Source organism: Eschrichtius robustus, chromosome 3 (genome assembly GCF_028021215.1).
Source record: "Eschrichtius robustus isolate mEscRob2 chromosome 3, mEscRob2.pri, whole genome shotgun sequence".
NCBI lineage: Eukaryota > Metazoa > Chordata > Mammalia > Artiodactyla > Eschrichtiidae > Eschrichtius > Eschrichtius robustus.
The window spans coordinates 118,453,345-118,474,959 of NC_090826.1; the positions used below are offsets into that span (position 1 = coordinate 118,453,345).

Sequence of the window (21,615 nt, forward strand, 5' to 3'; positions counted from 1 at the left end):
GTTAATATTGACTACCTTTTAACTTTGTTGTACTGTTTATGTCTTAAGTTTACTTCTGTTCTTATCTCTGTAACCTTAAACATTTAAAATAGTTGTGTTACTGTCTTAATCTTAAACTCATATGAGGGCTCTGAAATCATGTGGCAGTTCTTTATTAATATATATGGTATAAGATGGTCATCCAGATGACCCAGAATATGATTATATTTAAATTAAAAAATTGTCATCTGAATGAAAAGAAACTAAGAGCCCCTCTAAGAATTTTACTGACCCCTATTTGAGAAACTTAGTTTTATCTTCTAGGATTAAAAAAAAAATTAGAAATTTTATTTTAGAAATTTGAAAAGTACAGAACAGTAAAAAATATAAAATTACCCATCCTCCTATGGATCTCTTCCTTCTCCCATAAGCATTTTAATATTTGGTATATCTGAAGTTTCAGTTAAAGTCTCTTTATGATTCCTGCATGTCTTTTGGATACATCTATATTCTTTCCCTTGTATATAGAGATGGTATTGTAAATAGGCATTTGCTGTGACTTCTTTTCCTTAATGGCAATGGGAAAACTTATTTTGCTGAATCTCCTTTATGACAAAACACATATTTTGTGACTGTCGTATTTTGTGACTGTTGCAATGGGAAAACTTATTTTGCTGAATCTCCTTTATGACAAAACACGTATTTTGTGACTGTTGTAAAGGTCTGTTTCCACTGAAAAGAATGAGACCAACTGAATCTTTCAGATAGATGTTGACTTCAATACCTCCTTCCTAGTTGTTACTACTGTGCTTAAAATAACTAAATTGGTTTATCTCTAAGCTATCCAAGATGTATTTTCAAGATGAACTGATTAACTTAGCAAGTTATTTTTACTAAGTTGGGTGATCACAATTATATTATTTATGGCAAATTGCATCTGTTAGTTTGATTTCTGGATGTATATATTTTAATCTTGTAATATTCTTTTGCTGATTTGAAACCTACAGGAAAATAATTTTGATAGTCTTGATTTTGATTTTGATCTGATGCCTTGGGAGACAGGCATTTGGGACATCAACAATCAATTCTGTACAGGTAATGATGTATTTCATTGATAAAAAATTTAAATGGGTCCATATTATTTTGTAGCTTGGTAATAGTCAAAATTAGGTGGGGTTACTGGGCTACTTCTGTAGGCCAAAACTTTCCAGGGACTACATTCTACTTTGGTGTAGCAAGGCATACATAAATTTCTTGCCAAAATAGATATAAAGAATTTCATAGTTATGTGTTAGTCACATAATGAATAAAAAATTTATTATTCAGAAACATTGATTTCAAATTATATGTAATACTCTCTAAGAGATTAACCTATCTGAGAATTAGACAGAATTTAGGGAATCAAAGGGACGAAGCTTGGGATTATTAGAACCTAGGAACTTAGTGTAGGGATCCCGTGTATACACATCTGAGGAGGAGGCCCTACCCGGCTAATGCTAGTATCTTTAAGGGGCCTAATGAGGTGGGTTTTAGGTGTGCTGAAAAAAGCTGGAACCTGGAGCAAACTGTCCCTTCTGGGATGAAGCTGATGGGAGGATGAAGAAGTCCCTTCTTCCCTTCTACCCTTTAGCATCCTTCTGGTATCCCCTATTGACAGGACCTAAAAGGAAGCCAGCTGAGACATGTATTAATAATTTGTATCACAGACTATAGAAGGTAGACTTAGAGCTGAGAGACAAAGTGTAAATAACCAGCATATTTCCCCATCTAAATTGCAGTCCTCCCCACTGCTGCATTTCCTTTTCCCTTTCATTTTATGTATTTGTATATCTTGCTCAATTCCTGTCTTCCCTCACAGAATAAGAGCTACACAAGGCCAGTGTTCTGGTTCCTACCATTGTGTAACAAACTACCCTAAAACTTAGTGGCTTAAAACAACAACCATTTTATTAGGCTCCCAGAATCTGTGGGTTAGGCATTTGGACAGGATGCACCAGGAATTGCTTGTCTCTGCTCCATGGTGTCCAGACCTCATCTGGGAAGATTTGAAGGCTGGGGTAGCTTGACACTGGGGGCTAGAATTACCTTAAGGTTTCTTCACTCACATGTCTGATGCCTGGTCTGGAATGACTTGAAGACTAGGACTGCCAACTTGAGTGCTTACACGTCTCCTTTCTATATGGCCCAGCCTTGGGACTCACATAGCATTACTTCCATACTCTGTCGATTGAAGAAGTCATAAGCCCACCTAGATTCAAACAGAGGAGGAAATAGTGGCTACTTCTTGATGGGGAAGTGGCAAGATCACATTATAGATCATGAGATATGGTAGATATTTTGCACCTAACTTTGGAGAACACAATCTGCCACAGAGATTCTTCTCTTCCCCATTCCTACCCTGTTATAAATTTGACACCTAGGAACACCTAGGCTATAGTTGCTCAGCACATTTTTAAAAATACATAGTTCAAAAGACAGGAACATATTTGTGTTTTAATTGTATTGTCAAAAATGCTTTCCACAATAATTCTTTCCCGTTTCTTATGTTTTAAAATTATTTTGGGGGGAGTCTATAATTTTGCATATTGCATAATATTCAAAAGATACAAAAAGTCTGTAGAGTAGAAAAGTGTCTCTTTTGGCTCTTGTCCCTCAGCCACCAAGTTCTGCTTCCCAGAGACAACCACTGTTATCGATTTCTTATGTTCATCCTTCAAGAGAGTTAATGCAGATGCTAGTAGTACAATAGTATACACATGTGTAATTTATTACACAAATGGAAGCATACTAGATTTACTATTTTCTGCTCTTCAATTTTCACTTGATGATATATTTTGGTGACCTTAGCTTCTATATCATTGAATTTTAAAAGCAGATTTTAGCTTCTTTCTTATTCATTTCATTCTGAGTTTATATTGTTCAGTGGGAATATTTTTGCCCCTTGTTTTTCAGTTAAAGATATTAAGGCAGAACCGCAGCCACTTTCTCCAGCCTCCTCAAGTTGTTCAATCTCATCTCCTCAGTCAGTGGACTCTTATTCTTCAACTCAGCATGTTCCTGTAAGTAACCAGTCTTTTACAGTGATTTTGGTTACAATGGAATCTGGAAAATATGTATGTGTGGGAGGCAGTTAACATTTATTAAGTGCTAATATAAGTCCTATTATCTCATTTAATCCTGAGGAAGCTGAATCTTGAGGAAGGGCCTTGAGGGAGTTAGAAAGCTGTTAGACTCTTTGGTTTTGCCCTCCTTCCCTTATGTTCTTGTCTTCATAATTTCATTGTTTCATTGCACCTTACCAGTACCCAATATTTTTTTGTTTATTGACTTACTGTCTTTTCTCCCTGCTACCCTCTTTACTCCCCATTAGAATATACATTCTTTGAGGACATGGAAGACTGTAAGATGGTCTGTTTCTGTAACTCCTTAGCCATGTAACCTAGAATGGTCTCCTTAGTCCAGGAAAGCCTAGTACTACCTTTTGAATGAGCTAATAAGGTTTTTTACAAAAGCACCTTAAAAATGCTTCTGCTCTTCATCTAGACGAAAGCTCTGAGGCCAGGAAAAGGAAGTACCAAAGGGCTTAGGTATTTTTTGGAATGGGAAAAGGAAAAAATATAAGAAGAAAAATTCAAATTACTGTTTCAGTGAATTATATCTGCTGTAAATTGAGGTATCTTCATTCTGGCGTAATTTCCATGTAGTCAGTTACTAAATCCTGATGATTCTATCCACTTAGTATCTCTAAGATTCATCTTCTCCACACACGCCAGGCCATCATCACCTCATCTGGATTAAGGCAATAGAATTTTGACTGGTCTCTCTGCCTCCTAACTCCCTAAACCTTTCTTAGCAGAGGAATCTTCAAAGAGAAATTTTTCAAAATCACAAATTTGATTGTGCCAGTTTTTTGCTTAAAACCTTCCCAACCCTTTTAAGGATAAAATTCCAATTGCCAGTGTACTAGGCCCTCCATGTTCTGGCTCCTGTTTACCTTTCCAGTCTTGTTTCTCACTACCCTTCCTGTTCCTACCTTCACACTCCCCTTAGGTTTAACCCTGAGAGCTCCTGTGTGCTCCAGTCATTCAACAACTGTGCCAGGAACTGTGCCAAACACCGTCCGTGGACAAGAGCAGCGAGATCTCTGCTCTGCTCTTACCGTCTTAGGTTTTTGTACATGCTCTTCCTTCTGCCTGAAATAGCCTCATTTTTTTTCTTCCTTGGAAAAATCCTATTCATCCTTAAGTCCCAGTTCAAACATTACTTTCTCTATGAAGCTTTTCTCTGATTGCCGCTCTTGGCAGTTCTCTGTGGTCCCACAGTTTCTCCAGTGATTTAATTTTAAAAACTTAATTTACTTTTGAAGTCAAAAGTATTAATATATAACAAGGTATATTCACAGAAGCCTGATTTCTATCCTATTCTTTCCTTTCCATCCTTTCTTACACAAAAGGTAGCATACTACATACCCTGCTCTGCACCTTGCTTATTTAACTTAGTGGTATATCCCAGAGGTAACTCCAATTTCAGGATATAGAATCTTTCTCATTCCCTTTTATGGCTGCATAAGTGTTCCATTGTGTGGCTATATTATACTTTATTCAGTGATTTCCTTATTGATGAACATTTGTGTTGTTTTCGGTCTTTTCTGGACTCAAACAATGCTGTAATACATAACTATGCACATAAATCACTTCGTATTTTTGCCAGGATATCTTCCAACCGGCAGCTATCCTAAAGAGAGATTGCTGAGATCGGGGTGAATACTTTTTTAATGTTACTGTTTATTGCCAGATTTCCCTCCACAGGTTGTACGGTTGTGTATTCTGACCAGCAGTATGTAAGAGGGCCAATTTTCCCTTCATCACTACACAGCATGTTTTGTTTTCTATTTCTTTTATTATAAGTGTGGTTAAACATCTTTTTGTATATTTCATATGTCTAAGGCCTATTTGCATTTCTTTTTATGAACAGTCAGTTCAAATTTTTGTCCACTTTTCTGTTGGATTGTATTGGTCTTTTTCTCTTCAATTTTTAAAGTGCTTTATTACATATTAGGATTATTAGTGTTTAGTTTGTGAAATAAGTTACAAGTGTTTTTTTCTCCAATTTGTCATTTGTCTTTAAGCTTTATTTCTGGTGTTTATTTTCTCCATAGCTGAATTATCAATCTTTTATTGCTTTTTGTTGTTGTTACTCAAAGGAGGGTTTTTACCACTCATAGGTTATAATATTTTTATTCTTGTTTTCTTGCTTATATTAATTTTTTGTTTTGAAAAAGCTTAAACTTATAGAAATATTACAAGTACATTACAAAGAACTTTTTTCTTCCTCAACCATTTGAGAGTAAGTTGCCAACTTGATGCCTTGTCACCCCCAAATACTTCAGTGTCTACTTCCTACAAGCAAGGATATGTCTTCTAGTCACAATAAAACCATTAAAATCAGAAAATAAATGTTTATACCATACTATCATCTAATCTTCAGTTCCCATTTAGATAGCACCAGTTGTCCCAAAGATGTCCTTTACTGGGCAGAAGGATCTAGTTTAGAATCACGCATCGCATTTGATTGTCTTGTCTTTTTAATCTCCTTCAGTTGAAACAGTTCCTTCCTTGACTTTCATGACCTTGTCACTTTTGGAGATTAAAGACTAATTATTTTGTAGAATGTCCCTCAGTTGGGTTTGTCTGATGTTTCTTCAGGATGAGATTCAGGTTTTGTGTTTGTGGCAGGAATATCACAGAAGTGATGCCTTGTCTGTCTCATTTACTTTTGATGTGATGGCACACAGTTTTCATTTGTCCTGTTACTACTGATGAGGTTCACTTTGTTCATTTGATTAAGGTGGTGTCTGCCAGGCTATTCCACTGTGAAGTTGCTCTTTCTTCCTTTGCCCAAAATAAGTATTTTATGAGGAGGTACTATAAAGCTATGTAAAAATAACCTGTTTCTCATCAGACTTTAAATTTATTCATTTATTTGTTTATATCAGTATGGACTCATGGTTTCCTAGTTTATTCAACAGATTATAACCCATTACTATAATTATTTATTCTGATTCTTATGTTATCCTGGATTTGGCCAGTGCAGGTCCCTTCACACTGACTCCTGTGTTGCTGGGCGTTGACACCTGCATCAAGCTGACCCAATATGAGCAGGGTAATCTGCTCTGACTCCCTGTGCTGGGCTGCCTGCCCCTACCTCCTCTCCTTAGACTCCGATACTCCACCAGCCTGCCTCTCTGCACGGATGCTGGTCTTGCACTGCTCCATCTAGTGGCCTTAGGATCCAATTATTCAGGAAGTAATAGTTTCCAAGTGACTGTTAATACATATTTTTCATAAGGTTTTATTTTTAATATTTAGATCTCCGATCCATTTGGAGTTATCTTGGTTTATGATGTGAAATACGAATCCAAGTTTTTTGTTTTCCCAAATGACTATCAGAAGGATTGTTCCAGTACCATTTATTAAATCAATTCTTTTTTTAAAAAATGAATTTATTTTATTTATTTATTTATTTTTGGCTGCGTTGAGTCTTCGTTGCTGCTCACAGGCTTTCTCTAGTTGTGAAGAGTGGGGGCTACTCTTTGTTGCAGTGCGCAGGCTTCTCATTGCGGTGGCTTCTCTTGTTGCGGAGCACGGGCTCTACGTGCACGGTCTTCAGTAGTTGTGGCATGCAGGCTCAGTAGTTGTGGCTTTTGGACTCTAGAGCGCAGGCTCAGTAGTTGTGGCACATGGGCTTAGTTGCTCCGCAGCATGTGGGATCTTCCGGGACCAGGGCTTGAACCCGTGTCCCTTGCATTGGCAGGTGGATTCTTAACCACTGTGCCACCAGGGAAGTCCTTAGCACCATTTATTAAAAAGCTCATCTTTTTCTCACTGATTTCAGTTTTGTGTACGTATTTTAAATTTATGTAAATGCTATTATATCAGATCTCTTTATTTCTTACTTTTCAAAATTAGCACATTGTTTTTTTAAGATCAAGTCATATTGCTCTGTCTACATCAAAATCTGTTGCATGTAACTGCACAACACTTCACCTACACCACAGTGAACATTGTCAAAAATGTCCCCTTGTGGGCCTGTGAGTTGACCTTAGTATGAAGTGTTAGGTACAAATCTAGTTTTAATTTTCACTATATAAGTGAACCAATTTTCCCAGTTGTATCACCCTTATAATCATTCTGTTAAAGAATATTATATGTCTCTCTGTTTACTCAGATTTTCTTTTATGCTTCTCAGTTAAGTTTCTTCATATAGGTCTTGCACATTCTTTAGAAAATGAATTCCAAGGTATTTATAATTGCTATTACTGTTATGAGTGAACTATTTTTAATTATATTTTCTAAGTGATTATTAATACAATATTTTCATAGTGAAAATTCTGTTAGTTGGTTCTTAAATGTGTTCCAAGTAGACAGCATATCACCTTGCAAACAAAGGCACGTCTGTTTCTTCTATTTTAATATTTATTCCTTTTATTTCATTTTCTAGTATAATTACGTTTGCTAGAATTACAGAAAAAGCAATTATTTCTTTCTTGTCCTGACTTTAATGGCAAAGCATTTAGTATTTTACCATTAAGTATGACTTTGGCTATGCAATTATGCATAGCTTTTTTTTTTTTTAATGTTAAGAAAGTGTCCCTCCAGTCCTTATTTTTTAGGACTTTTATGAGGAATCTTTGCTGCATTTTATCAAATACCTTGTAAGCAACTAAGGCCATGAAGATAATCATTTCCTCCTGTGTTATCTCATAGTCTTTGTTTTTTTCCAAATATATTATTGTTATAACATACTCTGTAAGGTTCATACAGCCCTGCTTATGGCTACATGCTGAATAGGTGTTGAGGATGAATGAATGAAACAATTCTCATTCTCACCAGCATTACTGAGAATGACCATTTCTCCCATATACTCTTTCAGGTCATTTTAACTTTTTCTTATCTGATGATTTAAAAAAAAAAGATTTTCTTTTAAATTTGCCTTTGGATACCATTTACATTTCCTTTTCAATGAAATGGTGGTTTCTTTACTTCGTCCATTTTTGGCAAATATTTTCTCCCAATATGTATCCTTTAACTTTGTTTATGTTCTATTTTTTCTTATAAAATATTTTAATTATTATTTGTTCAAATCTATTTCTTCTTCCTTTATGGCTTCTGGATTTTTTGATGCCTACATCATGCTGAGAGTAAACAAGTATTCTCTTAATTCTTCTTTCAGTAATCTTATAGATTCTTTTGAAGATGGTATGATGTATGTATTTATGTACTTGTGCCCATTCCATTGTTATACATAACATCTTTTTCTCTTGGAATTGGAATGCTACTTTTATCCTATATTAAGCTTCTTTATTCTAACAAAATGAGACAGATCCACTGAATAGTAAAAGACTTTTAGAAAATATTAATATTTATATATCTGTATTTTTAAAAAAAGATTATTATTATTTTAAAATATTATTTTTGTATATTGCATTGGGTCTTAGTTGTGGCACATGGGGTCTTCATTGAGGCATGCAGGATCTTTCAGTGTGGTGCGAGGGCTCTTCGTTGCCGCGCCCGGGCTTCTTTCTAGTTGTGGCGCACAGGGTCCAGGGTGTGTGGGCTCTGTAGTTGTGGCTCCCAGGTTCCAGAGCGTGTGGGCTCTGTAGTTTGCGGCACACAAGCTCACTAGTTGAGGCGTGTGAGCTCAGTAGTTGTGGCGCGTGGGCTTAGTTGCCCCGCAGCGTGTGGGATCTTAGTTCCTCGTCCAGGGATCGAACCCATGTTCCCTGCTTTGTAAGGCGGATTCTTTACCACTGGACCACCAGGGAAGTCCCTCTGTATTATTAGTTTACCCATTAAATAAAATAAAATAGCCCTGCTCCTTTCAGTGTTTTTCTTTCAAAACATTCGGGACAAAGGCAGTGTTAAGAAATAGAAAAGGATACAAATAGTGAGAATTATTTGCTTTTGAGATTCCTGTAAGACAGAATAAGAGATGGTGGGGAAAAGATATTAGCATTTTAACTGTAACTCTGTAATGATACTAAATGTTTGTATGACTAGGAAAGTTTGTGGGAGAAAATGTAGAAGCAGATCAGATCAGTGATTCATATCTTTCATATAAGAGGATGAAATAGACATACTTCATTTTTAGTTATTTTTCCTTTAGTATAGATGGATAATGTTGATTTATCCATCATCGCTTAGTACTTCATATATAGACATAGTTCTAATATATCACACCTTTGCCTTGAAGTTGTCTTGAAGTGTTTCTCTGTTTATATATGGATCTTGCCTCTCTTTGTAAGCAGTTTTCTGCTCAAGGATAGTATTCTTCTGAATGAATTTGTTTGTGTTTTATTTTGCTACAGGAGGAGTTGGATTTGTCTTCTACTTCCCAGATGTCTCCCTTTTCCTTATATGGCGAAAGCTTTAATAGTCCCTCCTCAGCAGAGCCACTGAAGGAAGACAAGCCCGTCATAAGTCCTAAGAGCAAAACTGGTATTAATCCGTCTCCTAACTTCTGTTATCTCTATTTTAGACTGAGCTTAGGCTCCATTTCTTAAAAGAAAATGTTGGATTAAGTGTATGTTTTTTAAGCTGGCTTGCTGTTTTTAAATTAGTGGACCTGTTTTGTTTGTTGTGGATGATTAATATGGAGACGAAAGGGAAGAAATAATCTTCTTTGGTTGTTTTTGTCTTTATAGGTGAATGATACTTTAAATAGATTTAAGGCCCCACCACCTTCAGGAGAAATTTCAAAGTTTCAGTTAAAGATATTGAATGTGAGGGCCATTTGGCTGTGACATTTGTTAACCTTATTCATCTCAATGCTTTATTCAGGGATTTTAGCTATTCTTCTTTACTGGTTCATGTGTCCCTTTGGCAAAGCTGCAGCTTGGTCAAAAAGGAAGACCTCAGACTGAGGACTTTTCTTCAGTCCATTAAGATATAGAGTGGCTATGCTTAAACTTCAGTAGGGGTAGTCAGAGGTCAAGATAATGTTTAGGGAAAAGTGTATAATAGAATCTGCTTTCTAGGATTTGCTTAATTGCCCTTAAACTGATCTGTGGTTTGTTTGGTTTTTCTCCAGAAAATGGACTGACTCCAAAGAAAAAAATTCAGATGAATTCAAAACCTTCAATTCATCCCAAGCCTTTATTACTTCCAGCAGCACCCAAGACTCAAACAAACCCCAGCGTTCCAGCAAAAACCATCATTATTCAAACACTACCAACACTCATGCCATTGGCGAAGCAGCAACCAATTATCAGTATACATCCTGCACCCACTAAAGGTACCTGAATGGAATCTGAGGCTGTGTATGTTTAATTGGAGGGCACTGAGGCTTGTGTCATATGACTTGTTTTAATTCAGGTTATAATTTCTGAGCACATGCTGTGTGTCAAGAATTGTCCTTGGTTCTGAGGATGTTGTAGAGATGTGGTTCCTATCCTAACAAGGGAGATAGCTATCGAGATTATTTACATCTGATAGTTCTTTTTTCTCACAGTTTTAATTATGAAAATGCCTGTCTCTAAGGCTTGTGGTTTTATATAACCACTTGTAACGAAGAAGAAAATCTGGGAAACTGTCTCGGTGCCATTTTATTCTGAGATTTTTGTGTCCATGAACTTTTTTGTTTTTAAGGAGAAGTCAGTATTTAAAATAATATGGTCCATTTCAGGTCTAATAGGTGTGTTTTGGCAATAGAGTCAGACTCTTAATCTCTGAGGAGGCAGCACTGTTTAGTAACATGATCTTGTATGGGGCATTAAGAAGAAACCTGAAACTCTGTCTTCAAGTAGCTAAGAATGTGTGTTTCTATATTTTGTCCACTAGATGGCCTCCCATAGTTGATTCTACAAGAAGTTTAGGTCTATACTGAAAGAAGTTCAAGTTTGAGGATTTGGTACTATTCAGATATAGGAATCATTTGCACATAGAGATCTCTTGGGAAGATTATTCATCATTGTACTTATACTGATATGTGTACACATGACTAAAGGGAAACTTGCGCAGCGTTCCTTCCCTGGATTTAGCTTGTTGGCACCAAGTAGGACTGGAGTCAATGGGGAATGGGTTGTAAATAAATACCAGTGTTACATTTATGGCTGTATTTCCAGCTGTGGATTGTTAGCTCATTTCTTTGGAGCATGGTTTTAATGAGGGCAAGGTCATAAATTTGGTTTCCAGGTACTCTGTTATCTTTATTCTATTCCATGGTCATAGACAATATGACATTGATAAAAAGAACTAGGCGAGAGACTGGATGGATCCGTGAAAATCCACCAATCCCTACCAAAAAAACTCCAACCAAACAAACCTGAAATACCTGCCCTCTTAGGACAGGGTGAAAACTACTGCCTTTTTCATGTGAAAAATAGCAGTCCTGTAGAATGGGTATTCTTGTGGCCTGTGAATGGATGTTAAGTGTTCATAAACCCCTTAAAGTAAAATGCAAGATTTAGTGTATGTTATTTGTGGATTTTTCTAGGGATAGTCTCCAAAACTTTCATCAGGATCTCAAAAGGGTCTGTGTTTTCCCAAAGGCTGAGAATCTAAACTTGTGAAGAACTTCACTATAGTTCCCATAAGCTGTTAAAACACATGTATAAAAAGTAAAAGTTTGATATTAATATGACGAGTATGTAAAGCAAGGGGTATTCGTAAGAATTTGCTCTTAGCAGACCATTGGCTATGTTTGAATGATAGAAGTTCCCACCTATAGCAAGAAGAGAAACTTCTCTGAGCAGTTTATCCGTTTTAGAAACCTGAATCATACATTATTCAGAACTTCAGTGCTTTCCCATTATCTGAAGACAGTTTTATTTTGGGGGAGCATATATGCTAATATAGGGCACTTGTCTGTTTTTATAGTACAATCTGGAGAGGTATATTGTAATAACATATAGATTTAAGTGTATATCTTCCATTTATTTGAAAATGGGGAGGGAAGAAGAAGAGAAATATAGGAAAGGCATTTTACAGTTAATCGATATAGGTATCAGAAGTAAATATTTTGCCATTAAAAAAGAAGTAATTCTTACAGGATTAAGTTCAAATTCTCTGGCTTGGAATGTAAAACCCTTCATGGTTTGACTCCAGTTTAGTTTTCTAACTTTACCTTATAATAACTCTCCTTTCTATAAATCTTTTAGTTCAACTAATCTGGCCATTGTCCCTTAACTTTTCTTTTTTTTCCTCGTTTCTTGACATGCCATTCTATCTGCCTGAAACAGCTTCTGCCTACTTCTACATCTAAGTCCTATACATCCATTAAGACTTGTACGAGTAGTGCAGGTGAGAGATGATGAAAGCCTGGAATATCAATGAAAATGAAGAGCCAGGACAGACAGTAGAGATGTTAAAAAGTGTAGAATCACAGGGCTTGGTAATTAGGTCATGTGAAAGGGGGATGGAGGATAGAGAGGAAGGTATCCTGTCTTGGGCTTTTTGGGTAGATAGTGGTAACAAATCATTGAAATGGAGGATAGAGGTAAAATAACTTGTTCCAGGTCATTCTATTAATGAGCAGTAGAGTCAGAACTTGAGCCCAGGTGGTCTGGCTCAGTCTGTGTAATCAATCACTATAGTCTATTGCCTCTAAAAGAATGCAGAGATGTGGTACTTGATCTCAAGAATTCTATCTAATTGGGGAGTTAACAAATTTATATCAATAGTTAAATAACAGTAACTATGAGAACTAATGAATTGATAATACATGCAGTACCCTTATAGAAGCTATTATTATACATAAAAGGAGGTTAATAGTAATTAATAATAATAAAAATAATTAATACTAGCTAACATTTAAGCTCTTATTACGTGCCAGACACTGTTCTAAGTGCTTAAGTGCATTATCTTATTTAATCCTTACATCAGTTCTGTGAGGATGGGTACTATTATTATCATCTCCATTTTATAGATGAGAAAATTAATACACAGAGAAATTTACTGTCACACAGCCATACTGTTTTAGACAAAGCAGGCATTCAATAAATGTTTGATATAAAGTTTGAAATCTTTGAAGGTAACTGAAAAGGAAGAAACTGACTATCACTATCAGTGAGTCATACATAGTCAAAAGTATCCAGCATTGAAACCAGCTGTGGTCCATTAAGGGGGATTTGTGTGTAATGCCAAAGAGGGTTTTGAGCATGCTGAAATGGATAAACAGCCTTTTGATATGTCCTTTTTAAGTGTTTCCACACTAGGAACAGTAGTAACTATGTTCAGCTGCTAACTATTTAAGACCCGAAACAGTCCTTTGCACTGCATTTTGTGCGCTGGTGGGCATCTAGCATGTCAGGTTTAGCAAGTCACCTTGAACACATTGTCATGGAAATTTAGTTGTTTCTCCACATTTTGTCTCGAACCCAAACATGCCTAGTATATTTATAGGATCTTTGATTTAGGTGCTCAATAATTTGAGGTTAGTTAGGCACTCTGGGATGAAAGGGCTTGATGTGCATTTTGGGAAAAAAAGGCGGCATCAGTGGCCTGGTAGGACTTGGAGCCACATTTGGTACGCAGACCTTGACTTGACATTGCTCCATCTCCCTCACTCCGTGTTGCAGTTCTTTCAGCAACGAGAATGGTGATAACCAGACACTGGATACTACAGACTTGGATTATTTTTCTCAATTAGTTTTAAGAAATATTACAAAGCTATCTGCATATGTTAACTGCTAATATTTTAAATCTGTAACTGGAGCTAGAAGTAGGATCCTTTCTTTGAAATGACTTAATTCTTTATGTTTACCACCTTCTCTGTTCTTTGGAAGAATCCCACAATTCATTGAACATTGTTTAGGTTTTTAGGGTCTTTTTATCATAATTTTTAAACTCAGAAGATATGGAACACGGCTTCTGATAATGCTCTTCTCGAAGTATTGGTTTAAGTCAGTGGTTCTCAACCTGTAGACAGTGGGCCCTGGGATATGTGCGGTTGGAGTAGTAGTAACCTTTGGCTTTTTGCAGGGCATCTGCAAATCCGTATTTTCTGTAGACTGAATAAATAATTTGTTTCATATATCTTTGTACTGATGTTTTTAAATTTTGTGGTTATACTTCTGATTACTAAACTCCAAATTCATTTAAAATCATTACTAAATTCTTAACAGCCTTTTCTCATCACGTATTTTCTCAATCCACAAAACTGAAAGGACAGCCATGATCATCTTGGGTGACCATGATATTTTTGCTATTAAAGAGGGGTCCTTATATTCAGGGTGGGAACCCTTGGTTTAAGTTTTACATTCTGATGAGTATGTCTTTTCATAGTACCAGATTGACTGTAATATCTCAATAAGTGTAATTTAAAAACTTAACATTTACTATTTAAATAAATATGCTATTTATAAATTTACTTATAAATTTTCTTTTTTGGCCGCGCTACACGGCTTACGGGATCTTAGTTCCCTGAACCAGGGACTGAACCCGGGCCCTCGGCACTGAAAGCGCAGAGTCCTAACTACTGGACTGCCAGGGAATTCCCTGTTAATTATTTTTATTTGAATATTTGGCATAAGCAAATATATATCTGCTTATGAGTCATTTCTGTATTTTATATGTTTTCATCTCATAAAATAAATTATGCCAAGGGAAAATTAGAAGATAAAAATATTTAGTGATCATTTATGCTCAAGTAAATTGTATATATTACAAATCTGTGAAATTATTTTTAGGTCTTTCTTACTAATTTACCTGGGATAAAATGCTATTAATTAAATTCTAGTTTTCGTATGCTTTCTCGGGCCTTCTGAAACATAAAGACTTTGATTTTATGCAAGTGATTTTTTTTTAAGCTAAGACAGATGTTCTTAACAAACAGGTGTTCTGAAGCATCATTTTGATTTTTAGTTTTCCTTGATCCTTTGAAATACTGAGCTGAGTTTTACATGGATCATGTTACACTGTCTGAAAGTATAGTATGTTTTTTTTTCCTTTAAAGAAGAGTATAAATATACTATATGACAGTTTAGTTGCCAGTTACTTTAGTACCTTTATTTTGCTAAATAGGCTCAAGCAGTTGTGGATGTTAGGTGAGGCTTTCAACACCTTATAAAACTGGCCAGATCTGAAAGCAAACACTCAGCAGGCAAGTAAAAATTTTAATAGACCAGTGTTATGAGTTGTATGAGCCTTCTTTAGGTTAATGATACTAATTTTCCTCAGATTAGTGTAATTTTAAAATAAGGTTAAATGTAAAGATTAAGAAAAGATTTGTAGACCATTTTGGTGGGTAGGGGAGTCAATATTATCTGCAGACTATTTTAAATTACAGGTTTACATTTCCCGTGTTAGCTAAGTGGTTTGAACATTTTTGATATTTGTAGCCTCAGGTTCTTCCAAGTATTGAGTTACTGAATCTCTGTCATATATTTTTGGTGTTATATGTATTTCTAAATCCCATTAATTTAAAATATATGATTCTATGTTCAGAATGGAAGGTTTGATATTTGTAATATGATAAATACTTTTAGCACTAATAAATTTCAGAGGTTAATACTTAGAGAAATCTATGTATAACTTAGCAAATTTGATATGTGTTAGCTGAAAAAAAGCGTGGAAATACATCGTTAATGATAACTTCAAAGAGAATGAATTTAGTCGATTTCATTAAAAGCACAACAAAAGTCAGTATGAATGTGTGCTGCTATTGATTGTGCTTTAATTGGTGGTTTCAAATCCCTCTGTTTGGTCTTACCTATTATGTCTGCAGAAGAGACCTAAATGTTGAATAGCTTCTCCTGCCACAGTAGTTATGCACCCTCTGATTCCTTTTCTTTTTTCTCTACTGCAGGTCAGACCGTGGTGCTCTCTCAGCCTACCATGGTACAACTCCAGGCACCTGGAGTTCTGTCCCCTCCTCAACCAGTCCTTGCTGTCGCTGGGGCAACCACACAGCTACCTAATCACGTGGTGAACGTGGTACCAGCCCCAGTGGCAAATAGCCCAGTGAATGGAGAACTTTCTGTGACTAAACCTGTCCTACAAAGTACCATGAGAAGTGTGGGTTCAGATGTAAGTTTTGAAGCTTAGTGCTTTTTTAATGCCTGATTTAAAAAATGAAAACAAAAAAAGGAACGAAACACTTTTTTGTTTTTTAAAGTCTGTTACATTGTGTCAAATGTGCTGAAATTGCAGATCCAGTCTTTGGTGGAAAATTAGGGTAAGGCTTATTATGTTAGAATCTAAGTGAAAAGGTTTAAAAAAGTCTGAAGCGGTTTGATGAAAAGAGAAGTATGCATACCTCCCTATTCTTTAATCCCTTCTTTTGAACCTTTTCATCACATTCCTCCAGACTGTCACCCCCAACTCAATCATACACTAGTATTTTACAGGATTCTTTCATGTTTCCTGATTGAAATGTTTTTGGCAACTTCCCAGATAAGAGTCTGTAGACTGCTTTTTAGTCAGGGTTTATATTTATCTTCTCTCTTGACTTATTGAAGGGTTTTCACCACTGCACAATGATGACTTGCTATTCTTAGGAATTCTGTTTCTTAATGATTATTTAGTTTTTTCCCATCTTTGCAAAACTTCAAAATTTCTGTTGTAGGGACTTCTTGTAATTTATGAATCACAGAACGTTTCCTAAGATCTGTCACAATCTAGAACCGGTTATAGTACTTGCCAGCTAACTCTTGCTTTCTTTAAAAGTGATACAAAATACCTCATGTTATGTATTAAATAGTAATTGAACATTATGGTCCTAAAGTTCAATGAAAGTTAAATAATCAGTCTAAAAGTGGGTTCTCTAAAATTGTGATTGGGAAAGCAAAGCCTATAAGTTTTCTTTAAAATAAAAGTGGATATTACTGGTTGTTAATATTGCTACTCCACCTTTTCTTTAGGTATTGCAAAGTACTTTTAAAATCCTGTGAGTTACGTAAGGTTGTTTATCATACTACTGACTGATCTGTCTACCAGAATTATTAACTAGCACGTCGGTAGCCCATTTAGTTGTGAAATTGCTTTACTGTTGCATAAACACAACCAAGTAATCTCCATGAGAAATATTGTAAGGACCCATAACAAAAGAATATTATCTACTGGAAGTAGAACATCGAAGTTCTATAGTAATTCCCACAGTTTACATAGGTATTGAAAACAGTGTGTGCCAAAACATGAAGGAGGAACATTAGTGTCATATGAGAACAGACATGGATAGTACAGGATTAAGCTTGACTATTATGTTAGTTTATTTTGAGGACTAAAAAAGGTAAGCACAGTGCTTATGGCATAATAGGCACTAATGCATAGTGTGTGTTTCAGTTGAAGATGAAATGATATGAAGCTGGAATTTGCTTTAAAATACTCTATGGGGAGATGATGAGCACAGGATAGAGGAAACATGATTGGCAAAATGTTGGTAATCATTTAAGTTGGATATGTAATCTTTCTTTCCTTTTGGTGTTTGGTAAATTTTCTACAATAAGTAGATGAACAACAATAACAAAGATTAAAGATATTTCATGATATTTTCAATTAAAAAGTTGTACAACCAATAAAAAAAGAGTATGTTTTTCACAGGAGACTGAGGAAGTTAAGAATGATGAAAGAGGATTTTTAAAAAAAAATTTATTTTATTTATTTATTTATTTTTGGCTGAGTTGGGTTTTTGTTGCTACGTGTGGGCTTTCTCTAGTTGCAGTGAGCGGAGGCTACTCTTCGTTGCGGTTGTGCGGGCTTCTCATTGCGGTGGCTTCTCTTGTTGTGGAGCACAGGCTCTAGGCACGTGGGCTTCAGTAGTTGAGGCATGCGGGCTCTAGAGCGCAGGCTCAGTAGTTGTGGCGCACGGGCTTAACTGCTCTGCGGCATGTGGAGTATTCCTGGACCAGGGCTCGAAGCCATGTCCACGGCATTGGCAGGTGGATTCTTAACCACTGCACCACCAGGGAAGCCCTTTCATTTCTTATTTTGTTTATTTGGGTCCTGTCTCTTTTCTTCTAGGTGAGCCTGGCTAGAGGTTTGTCCATTTTATCTTTTCAAAAAAACAGCTCTTGGTTTTATTGATCTTTTCTGTTGTTTCTTGATCTCTATTTTATTTATTTCCTCTCTGATCTTTATTACTTCCTTCCTTCTGCTGGCTTTGGGTTTTGTTTGTTCTTTTTTTTCAAATCCTTTAGGGGGCAGGTTAGGTTGTTTATTTGAGATTTTTATTGTTTCTTGAGGAAGGCCTGTATCACTATGAACTTCCCTTTTAGAACTGCATTTGCTACATCCCATAGATTTTGGAAAGCTATGTTTTCATTTTCATTTGTCTTGAGGTATTTTCTGATTTCTTCTTTGATTCATTGTTGACCCATTGTTTTTTTAGTAGCATGTGGTTTAGTCTCCATGTGTTTGTTCTTTTCCCATTTTTCTTTCTGTGGTTGATTTCTAGTTTCATACCTTTGTGGTCAGATAAGATGCTTGAAATAATTTCTGTCCTGAAGAAGGATTTTTAAAATGATCCCTTAAAATTTTCTTTTAATACTCTTTAAATTGTGAATTTGAATGTTTCTTCTATAATATTCCCAAATAGAACTTGCAATAGAAAATATTCAAAGTTGTCTTTATGTAATTTGTTTAGACATTTAAAATATGTATTATGAAATATTTTAGACATGAAAAAGGTAATGATTAATTAGATATTTAAAAAATATAAACAGTATATCACAGTTGTTAAAAAATATTAATATATTCTTAGTCTACATTCATAGAATTATGACATTCAATCACTGGACAGTCTAGAGGAACATAGCTAGGATGGGGAGGAGGTCTAGAAACCATGTCATGGGGAGAGGAATGGTTTAAGGGTTGGTATGATTCAGTAAGCTGAAGGAGAGAAGACTGAAAGTAGAGCTATCTTCTAGGAAATGAAGGTTGTCATGCGGAAAATAAGATAATTGTTCTGGGTTATTTCAGAGGACTCATCTAGAACAGGTTCAGGTAAGTTATAGAAAAGTTTCTTCTAATTCTAAGATTCTTTGATATAGGAATTATATTTAAAAACCAGAAGAGGTCTTTTTTTTTTTCTAGGCGTAATATCTGAATAGTGAGCATCTTAATGTTGGCAGTCATTGTATGTCACTGACCCATTCTGTAATCTCTAAACATTTCAATTAATTATTTGTTGGTCTTTTAGCCAGACATCCTTTAGAAGTTCTTTGGTGTGAAAGACTATGTCTGTTCCGCTTTTGCACTCTTAAGAGTGCTCTGTAAATTTGGTGAATAATTTACTGATGTAACTTTGGTGAATAATTCAGTCAACATTGAAGAACTGGGGGATGTGTGAGATGAGAAAGTATAGAACCAACAAGTATTAGCTTTTTTTTAAGCATTGTTTATTGACTAGCATTCTTATTACTTTTCAAAATTTAGAGTTGACAGTAATACACAAGAAAGATTCAAGTACTGTGTGTCTGGTGCAAGAGACCTAAAGACGATTAGAATAAAGTTTCTGGTCAACCTGCACGGAGGTTTTTTTGCTTATTTTTCCTTGGCTAGCACATCAGGAAATGAGCCAAGCCTTTTCAGTATGAGTTTTCTGGTAGAGGTTTTGACTTAATGTTTATTTCAAGTAAAGAAACATCAGTCTGTCCTATCTGCTGGCCAAGCCATTCAGGAACCCAGAGTAAATCTGTTCCAGAAGGAGCTGCAGAAACCTTTGATCTTCTCATGTATATAGTCTTCTGTGACCTCAATAGTGCATGTGTTTGTTAGACTCAAGTCCTGTTAAAGTAGGATAAATTTGAGTTAGTATAAATTCCTGGTTTAAAATGGCCAAAATGAAAAATTTTTCATCAAGTGTTTTTTGTGTTTTTAAACCAAAGGTCTGGTGAAAAAGTTGTAATTCAGCACCAAAAAAAAAAAAAAAAAAAAAAAAGTGCATCAGTCTTTTGTGGCTTTGTATTGCTGACATGGCTTCTTTTTTTCTACCTTTTTTGTTCTTTTGTTTGGCTAGTTTCACTCTCTAGAGGCCTGCTACTGCCATAAAGTAGCGTTTTTAGCATACCATATTCTGCAAACTACATTAAGTGCCCCATTTTCTGTTATGAAACAGTTTGCCTGGTTCAAATTATAATCTCACTCTTTCTGCCTTTTGCTGGTAAATCTGTTCTGTTTAACTCTTGGAAAGCTCATCTAAGTTTTCAAGAAATATGGTTGGTTTTTGGCTGTGATCCTGATGGAAAAAATGAACATGGTCTCTTATTTCAGTGTAGACATTCTCTTAAGCAGTTTCTTAGTAAATGGTAATCTTGGAACTACAAAGATGCCTTCATGGGAGAGCACGCTTATCTTTCTTTAAAGTGCTATCGAATGTGACCAAACATCAAACCAAGGGCTTGGAAACAGCAGTCCGTTTAAATCTGCATTTAGTACTTCCGCCTACCCATTGTAATTCCATAAAGTTCATGAGACATTACGGCCCTGGTTTTAAGGCTGTGGAGCTACATTGTTCTGGTGATTGGGACAACAGAGCAGGAAAAAAAAAGTGGTGAAATTCTATTCTACATGTCGCATAGTGGGTCAAGGTGGAGCAAAAACCCTTAATAGAAATCAGTTGGTGGGAACAATGGAAAGAAAATGATCAGGAACTAGGTCAGAACTAGAAATAACATCAGATAGGAGGCTGATGAAGGGGTACAGGCTATACTGACAGGAGGCCCAGGTCTTCCTCTCAGCCTGTTCACTCTGTTGAACATCTTCCAAACCCTTTATTACTTTGGACCCTCTGTCTAATTCTTTACTTAGTGACCTGACCTCTTCCATCCCAGCCCCTATCCTTTGGAAGTCCCTGCCCTGGGTCACTAGAGCCATCATGAGGAGGTAGTTGCTGGGGGGATCCCTTTCCACTGTCCTTCAAGTATTTGAATGGTGTGAAGGGGATTCCCCTAGCATACATACCAAATTAAAACTTTGTATTTCTTTCCTGTGGAGACAGCGTTATACAGTTAAGTTCAAGATTTCAGGTATTGTTAGTATTGTCACCGCTGAGGTAATGTGATACTGGCCCAGATGGGGGCTGTGCACACAGTGTTCCTTTATTGCAGTGGAGGAATGCTGAACTTGGGAATTGACTACCTTTACAGCAAGGAGTAAGCAAGCCTCCTAATTGTCCCGAGGGAGATGTTACCTCATCTCTCAAGGTTTCAACCCTGAGAAATGGCCTAGGTAAAGAGCGGTCAGGGCCTTGTATTCTTGTTGTACCCAGGAGGACATGTAGTAGCACGACTCACAGGGGACCCCCTAAAGGAGTATCTTCCAAGGAAAATATGAATCTAAAATAATCTGTTTACAATGCAAAGCAGTGCAGAGAAACTCATAGAAAAATGGAGAGTGCCTATGTTCTATTTCAGAAAAAAAAAAAAAGTGTAACTTTTACTGACACTTAAGCTGCTTATTTTATCTGTAACACCCAAGAATAGATACTCTGTTGGGTCAAGGTGTGAGCTGAATATCCTTAAATTGTGTGGGTACCTCAGATCTAAGAAGGTAAATAATGAATAGATACTTTTTAGTGACTTAAGTCTTTAACAGAAACATGGAGATCATGATATTTCTTTAGGCTATAAAGTAGAGGAATCCATCAGAACAAATTCAACAGGAAGATTTGGAGATCTGAAAAGCTATCCACATTCTAGTA

The 21,615-nt window shown here is 36.1% G+C and overlaps 1 protein-coding gene across 1 annotated transcript in view; it reads left to right on the forward strand.

Annotated features, from left to right (window-relative positions):
- The window catches only part of ATF6 (activating transcription factor 6), a 225,750-nt gene that overhangs the window by 12,893 nt on the left and 191,242 nt on the right, over positions 1-21,615 (forward strand). The window contains exons 3-7 of the mRNA XM_068541157.1: positions 987-1,074; positions 2,932-3,038; positions 9,347-9,476; positions 10,069-10,272; positions 15,784-16,004. Coding sequence (XP_068397258.1) covers positions 987-1,074; positions 2,932-3,038; positions 9,347-9,476; positions 10,069-10,272; positions 15,784-16,004 — 750 coding nt within the window. The remainder of the gene's footprint in view (positions 1-986; positions 1,075-2,931; positions 3,039-9,346; positions 9,477-10,068; positions 10,273-15,783; positions 16,005-21,615) is intronic.